The following is a 7,321-nucleotide window of genomic DNA, read 5'->3' on the forward strand; positions in this document are numbered from 1 at the left end:
TCCGCTATAATCTCCCCTTTTATTGTATTACACTCAACCCCCTATCCCCCCCGATTTGTTGGGAAACTGTGTACAAATGTAGCTTATAGGGCGCCCCTTTTATTGTTTTACACTCAACCCCCTATCCCCCCCCGATTTGTTTGGAAACTGTGTACAAATGTAGCTTATAGGGCGCCACTGTCGGCGACCTCAACCTTCTTCTTGGGCTTGCCAGATTGAGAGCCAAACGATTCAATCCTCTTGACCACGTCCATTCCGTCGATAACTTCTCCAAAAACAACATGCTTGTTGTCCAACCAGTCCGTCTTTGCGGTGCAAATGAAGAACTGCGATCCATTGGTATTGGCCCCAGCGTTGGCCATTGACAAGATTCCGGGTCCGGTGTGCTTTAACTGGAAGTTCTCATCCTGGAATTTGTTGCCGTAAATAGATTTGCCGCCAGTCCCATTGTGGTTAGTGAAGTCACCTCCCTGGCACATGAAGTTGGGGATGACGCGATGGAAAACGGATCCCTTGTAGCCATAACCCTTCTCTCCAGTGCACAAAGCTCGGAAATTCTCAGCAGTCTTGGGCACAACATCAGAGCGCAACTGCATGGTAATTCTACCCATGGGTTCGCCGTCAGCGGTCATGTCGAAGAAAACTTTTGGTAAAATACTCATGTTTCTTGTCGCTCTCGAGTATGGAAGTGTGAACTAACTGAATGCCAATCAGCAAGTGATTTTTAGTGGAGAGCGTGTATCGACTTTGTCACGTTTCGAAAAGAAATGGCCTACTCTGAACCGGAAATAACATAATAAGTGTGACCATGCTAGGCATTGTAAGAAATTGACAGAAAAGTGAGACCAGAACGATAGAAAAGTGTGAACAGATCTTATTAATGTTTAAATAATCATCTTATTAGTTATTTCATTATAATTGCCATCTAATTAACCATAAAAATTAAAATCCAGAATTCTTTTCTTCGATAGAGTTTCGAAAATTCATTTTCTTTTAATGATTTTCAAACTTTATGCAATAATTTGCGTTTTAAAATAAAAATTCCATAGATTTTTCATTATCATTACTTTTCATTAGGGTATTCAAACGCGGAAATAGGTCTGCATATTTCAATGCTTCTAGTATTGCAGGCTATAAGATCTAGATCCAGGATAATTTCATATAAAACTATAAATGTTATGATTTCTATGTCTAATCTTGTGTATGGTTCGATTTCAAATACTTTTCAAGCTACCCCCACATCTTTCGCAGCATCATCTAGGCATGAATATAGTGCATACATAGCAATTGCAGCCTCCAACTGGGCCTTCAAAACCCAAACACATCTCCAGGTCCACATCTCGCGGTACCTGTACCTTCTCTCCTTCGGCTGCTGCTGCTACCTCCGCTTGGCTGTGTCGCTGCAAAGGTGTTTTGCAATTTAGCGGAGCCAAAAGAGCTCTCCACCACTCGTGGATGTGGATCTATCTAAGGCTCATTCGTTTGGCTCGTTTATTTTAGTGTGCGCGAAAGAGAGGAGGCGAGGATGGCATGGAGGGGGGAATGGGAGCTAGCAAGGCAATGGGAACGGGATCTTGGCTCTGGGCTCTGGCTCCACTTCATATGCCATATGGCAACATAAGTAGGCGCGTGGCATTCGTGTGTTGTTGCTGTTGCATTTATTGTTGTGTTGGGTTGTTGTTGTTGTTGTTGGTTGCAGACATACATACATATACATAACTACAACGTAAAATGACAATAAAAAGCAACAACAATAACAACGAAACGAAATCCAAATTGAATGCAAATGAAAGCCACAAACTATGCTAAATTCCTGAAATCGCATCGCATTGGATTGGCAATTTGTGCTTTCTTTCTTTCCTCTTTGCCAATTGCATCTATGAAAACCGAGTGAATGTGTGCATGAGTGTGTGTGTGTGTGTATGTGCTCTTCTCTAAGAGGGGGCTCTTTCTTTATTTAGTTGGCGGAATACTTATACATCTCGAGTCAGATGATTGCCCTGATCTTGGTCGAGGAGTCGATGTTGGAGTCGGAGTCATTGCTGTTGCTGTTGTTGTCGTCGTCGAGGAGTCGTCTTCTTCATCGATTCAATTGCAATTGGGTCGCACTCGAGAGTCTTGTACCGTTGCCATTGCCCATTGTTGTTCCTGTTGTCGTTGCTGTTGCAGTTGTTGCCATTGGAAAGAACTAAAGGCCTAATGAACGTTGCAATAAATGATTGCAAAAATTAATGTTGATTTGAACTCTTTCGTTCAGCATGCAAAATGCTCAAGAAATAATAATTCTGCCTCATCATGTGAATAAACTTTTTAATAGAAACTAGGCAAATATATAACAATTTGACCAATTGCAAATTGTTTTAGATACCAAACGAATGATAGCCCCTATATGAATGGTCCTATATGGAATTTTGGAGTAAATTACCATAGAAAGCCTGACAGAGTTGGACAATGATTGTTCTTTTTTCGTTTAGTTTCATTTTGTTTCCCACCTTCATTTGAAATAAAACCAAATACACTGGAAACAATGCGAGGACAACGCTGACAAATATCTTCCAGCTTTTCCAATATGAAAGTATTTTGGTGTATTTCACAACACTGCTGCGGTATCAGTGTGGCGAAGAACCTGATAACTCAGAAACGAAAGAGACGCAACTAGCTTGGTTTACTCCTTACCCTTTCAGGGCTGCAACAAATAGAACACATTGTTTTCAATTTTCTTTCACATTTCATTCTTAACATTAAATTTTGCTATGTCACCTGAATCAAAGTAGGCGTAGATTACAAATCAAGTAGGCTATGCCAATTAGGAAAATTGAAAAATTTCGACTACCTAAACTCATCGAGGGTTTATGGTCAGTGTGTGAAAGCATTCAGTTCGATTCGGTCGTTCATCTCATCTCGTGCTACAAAAATGATTTAAAACAAAACAAACACAAAAGTCCTTTTTAGATTTAAACAGTCTAAATTTAGTGAATCGTGAGTTTACTTTACATTAAGGCGAGGACTTCTTGCAGTGCTGATTATCACGATGGTGAAATATTGTTGAGGACTTTCCTTGCAAGCAAAATGGAGGTCCTTCGATGCGCCTTTTAGATGTTCATCGAATATGAAAGGACACGGCCGGCTCTGTCCTGATTGAGGACTTTCCTTGCAAGCAAAATGGTAGATGTTCACCGAATATTAAAGGACAGGGCCGGCTCTGCTGATTATCGGGATATTGAGGACTTTCCTTGCAAGCAAAATGGAGGTCCTTCGATGCGCCTTTTAGATGTTCACCGAATATTAAAGGACACGGCCGGCTCTGTCCTGATTGAGGACTTTCCTTGCAAGCGAAATGGTAGATGTTCACCGAATATTAAAGGACAGGGCCGGCTCTGTTATCATCAGGATGTTGAGGACTTTCCTTGCAAGCAAAATGGTGGTTCCTCGATGCGCCTTTTGGATGTTCACCGAATATTAAAGGACACGGCCGGCTCTGTCCTGATTGAGGACTTTCCTTGCAAGCGAAATTGTAGATGTTCACCGAATATTAAAGGACAGGGCCGGCTCTGCTGATTATCGGGATATTGAGGACTTTCCTTGCAAGCAAAATGGAGGTCCTTCGATGCGCCTTTTAGATGTTCACCGAATATTAAAGGACACGGCCGGCTCTGTCCTGATTGAGGACTTTCCTTGCAAGCAAAATGATAGATGTTCACCGAATATTAAAGGACAGGGCCGGCTCTGCTTATCAGGATATTGAGGACCTTCCTTGCAAGCAAAATGGTATATGTTCACCGAATATTAAAGGACACGGTGGGCTCTGGATTTAAATTGAAGTTGGGTTACCAATCCAAAGAAAAATCAATGACGGCGAAGTTGCTGAAAGAGGAAAGGGTTCTGTGTCGGCGCCATAGCGCAAGTAGCTCCTGACATGCGATTGAAGCAGCAGTTGGTATACGCTTGATATCGAAATCATATTTAAATATTTTTCGAAGATATTTTTTTTAGAGATTGGTTGAAAACGTGGAAGAATTTTTACAGTAAGTCCAGCGATGTAGTCAATTAACCTCACTTGGATGTTAAGGAAGAAGCGTCTAACCAGCGGGATATACGAACCTTGAAGCTGGAGTAGCTGAGTCACAGGTTCGTATTTTCAACTAACAATTGGTTTAAACTTTCATTGATTTAATTGGAATCCATTTGATTGACCTTTGGGCATAGAAATTCATTGTGTGGCATCTTGATTGATCGTCCAAACATTTTCTCCAAGGATCGAAAAGCAATAGAAGCAAAATGTAAATTTATAACTTGGCCTTTTGTTTACTAGAATCCCAGACAGCTTTAAAGTCAAAATGGAATATTGAATACAGTTTAGATGAGCTAGCCGTTTATTAATTTCTTTCGTCCTTTTTTTCAGGAGTAAAAACTTGCGGATGCGTTCAACCTCAAGATTGTGGTAAATTGGAACGTCGCGTTTTCATACTTCAAAGTAAATATTTTAATTACTCTGTAAAATCGATGAAAATAATACTGATACCTTCAATGCCATCTTTTCAGGATGTCATACCAAAGATTTGTTACCGTATGATAATCGCATTTCAGTAGCTACTGACGCTCTGGCGCCGAAGCGGTTACCCTATCCGGTTTCGACGACTTCGCCTTCATTACTCGTCTGCCTACAAATTTTGATTCGAAAGAGATGAAACATGGATGGCTGGATGGCTCTACTTTTGGGAACTATCATTACTTGGAATGCGTGATAATCAACTGAGAATTCCTCGCCGTCGTAGGGGAAAAAGCAAATTCTACGCTGTATTCGGCGAATGCGGCGTGTGATTTGTTTGTACGTTACGTAATTTCCATTGACACTAGATGAGAAACGACCGAAATAAATGTATCATTTAATATATTTAACAATTTGTCATGAATTATGAGTAGCGTAAAGAAAAATTTAACAAATTTGGTCAATTTTTAGACCCATATCAGTGCATGAATCCGTGAGAAATGTTTTTGGGAACCGAGTTGTCAACCCGAAATATGATTGCTAACTATTTGTGAGTAAAATATATTTATATGCAAATGCGGTATGTCTGGGCCAAGTTCCTGCATCCGTTTACCTTTCAGAGACAGGGTCGCCCACATGGGTTAGAGACTTGGCTGCTTTGTCGATGACTTTCCGGGCTAATGTCAAACGATTTCAACTCCCCCATCCAATCAAATTGAGTGTGTATTACATCAGGCTGACACATTTCGCACTTTACGCAAAATGATATAAATCATTTGTCGTTGTCGGATTTCATGTCGAAATGCCCATTAAAAAAACATTTCTACATAAATACAGACGCTCATAAATAAATTGCAAAAAAAAACGTAAACAAAAAAATAAATATTAATAGTTAAATAACTAGAAAGAAAAAATAAAACTAATTCGAAATAAAATAAATGAAGCCGGAAAAAAAATGAATGTGAATAGAGAGAATTAAAGCTCTTAATTTTTGCATTAGGTTTTTATTTTAATTCAGTTTTTTTTGCTTCCAGTCTTAATAACAAAAACAACAACTCATCATTGAAGTGGTCAGTCAGCAACGCCTAGTTACGGATATATATATCCATATATACTATATGCAAACACATTGTGTGTTTGTCTCTATCGATCTATGCGGCGGCGGCACCTAATATAGCAAAACAAATTTAATTTAAATTACAGGCGTGGTCGCTTGGCCGTCTGAAGTTGAATCTCATAGCTCATAGAGAGATCAATTGTGCATTTGTTGTAGTTCATAAAATATGCAATAACACCAAAGCCGAAGCCAAAGCTAAAGCCCCACCACATAGTCACTCTACTACTATATATTATATATAGTATATAGTATAGTAAAGATAAAGTTTAGAGGTCGACATGGGACTTTCTAATTTATTTGCTCGTTATGTTCTCCATTTCATTCCTAGGCCATATAGAATCTATACACTCAGTCTCTCTCTCAACTTGGTGGATCATGATGCGTTCAAATATATATATACATATATATATGAGAGATTATAAACTAGCTGCTGAGTTTTGGCATTGATAGGAGCTTTCTACACTCAGGCGTTACACCCAATTTTCGAACAATACAACAACGACACGACCATCAAGGAAACACGCCCCATAAAACAAGTTGCACAGCTGTGCCACACAAGACCAAGATCGAGCCCTGGCATCCATTTTGGCCAGAGACAGACCCAGACCCAGAGCGTATCTAATTCAATTTGCCAATTGTCGACAGACAGACTCAAAAGACCTGACTAGACCAGACCAAGACCAAGAGCCAAACAGACAGACAGACAGACAGACAGACAGACAACTGCTTATTACAATACATAAGACATTTAATTAAATTCTACCCAAAATCAACAAAATTATTTGCCATTTACAGCCAAAACGTAACCTAGAGAGTAGTTTCAAATAACTAATTGTTCCTTTAGACTAGAACCTTTCACTATTTACTGGCAGCACATAGCCACTTACTTGGCTAAGATCTCTTTGTCTTGTTAATAAGAAAGTTCAATAGAATGTTTCAGGTACTTCGTCTTAAATACTTTTCCAAAATATTTTACCGTTTTACACATTTACTTAAAAGTATAACTAATCAATACTCTTGTGGCTGACATAAAATAGTTATAGCTCTATATTTTGTAGTTGTATTTAAGATAGTTAGTAGGACTGCTCATCACTGAGCATTGCAAATGCATTCTAGTAATTAAAGTAAGAAATTTTAGAAAGTTACTTTTATAATGACTTAACACAGAAGATCGAAAGGAAAGGTTTCTAACCATTCAAAATTAAAAGACAAATGTGTGAAAACAATTTTTTAATCGATAATTTTATGAGCTCTGCTTGAATTTAGAATTTAAAAGAACAAAGGCAGCTATTTCGATTAATCATTTAATTTTTTATTGGTTTTATTTTTAAGTGTGAATCAAGTACAATCTCATATTTGACTTTTCTTAAGTGGAGTTTATCAAGGAATATTTAAGAAATCCAGGAATACAGAAGCAAAATCAAAGGCTTCTAACAATTTGCCATTTTAAGTAGATCAGACATAATTTATGTTAAGGAATTTATGACTTATAATCAAGTATTTCTATGGCATAGTATTCTTACTTTTAAAATCTAGGCATTTACATATAGTAAAAGGTTTTGCCTGGCTTCTGTTGATATACAAAATCATAACAAATGAACAGTTTTAAGAGCCTTTGTTGCCTGTTTTCTTACCAGAAATTGTTTAATTTAGAAGTCGAATGAAAAGTATTCAATCTTATTTGACTAAATAAAGGCATTTTTAAAGTCATATAA

At 38.3% G+C, this 7,321-nt stretch overlaps 1 protein-coding gene and 1 long non-coding RNA gene across 6 annotated transcripts; one reads left to right on the forward strand and one right to left on the reverse strand.

The window, feature by feature from the left end:
• Positions 1-770, reverse strand: LOC6642470 (peptidyl-prolyl cis-trans isomerase). The gene is made up of 2 exons (XM_002065560.4): positions 148-770; positions 1-66 (listed from the first exon to the last, which is right to left on the reverse strand). Exon 1 carries the CDS (start codon positions 660-662, stop codon positions 165-167), a length of 498 nt encoding a protein of 165 aa, XP_002065596.1. The 5' UTR covers positions 663-770; the 3' UTR covers positions 1-66; positions 148-164.
• A 2,079-nt stretch (positions 771-2,849) lies between these two features.
• On the forward strand, positions 2,850-4,894 carry LOC111518600. 5 transcript variants are annotated; one of them, XR_006954224.1, is made up of 4 exons: positions 2,850-4,128; positions 4,207-4,280; positions 4,403-4,474; positions 4,543-4,894. It is a non-coding gene; the product is annotated as an uncharacterized LOC111518600 (long non-coding RNA). The 5 variants fall into 5 exon arrangements; XR_002724014.2 differs by lacking the exon at positions 4,207-4,280 and having other exon boundaries at positions 2,850-3,937; positions 3,994-4,128; XR_002724015.2 differs by lacking the exon at positions 4,207-4,280 and having other exon boundaries at positions 2,850-3,933; positions 3,981-4,128.
• Positions 4,895-7,321: the final 2,427 nt, after the last annotated feature.

The sequence above is a fragment of the Drosophila willistoni genome, assembly GCF_018902025.1.
Source record: "Drosophila willistoni isolate 14030-0811.24 chromosome 2R unlocalized genomic scaffold, UCI_dwil_1.1 Seg167, whole genome shotgun sequence".
Taxonomy (NCBI): domain Eukaryota; kingdom Metazoa; phylum Arthropoda; class Insecta; order Diptera; family Drosophilidae; genus Drosophila; species Drosophila willistoni.

Bases quoted from the DNA above. Each gene is read 5' to 3' on its own strand.
- LOC6642470 (XM_002065560.4), bottom strand. From the start codon at position 662: ATGAGTATTTTACCAAAAGTTTTCTTCGACATGACCGCTGACGGCGAA.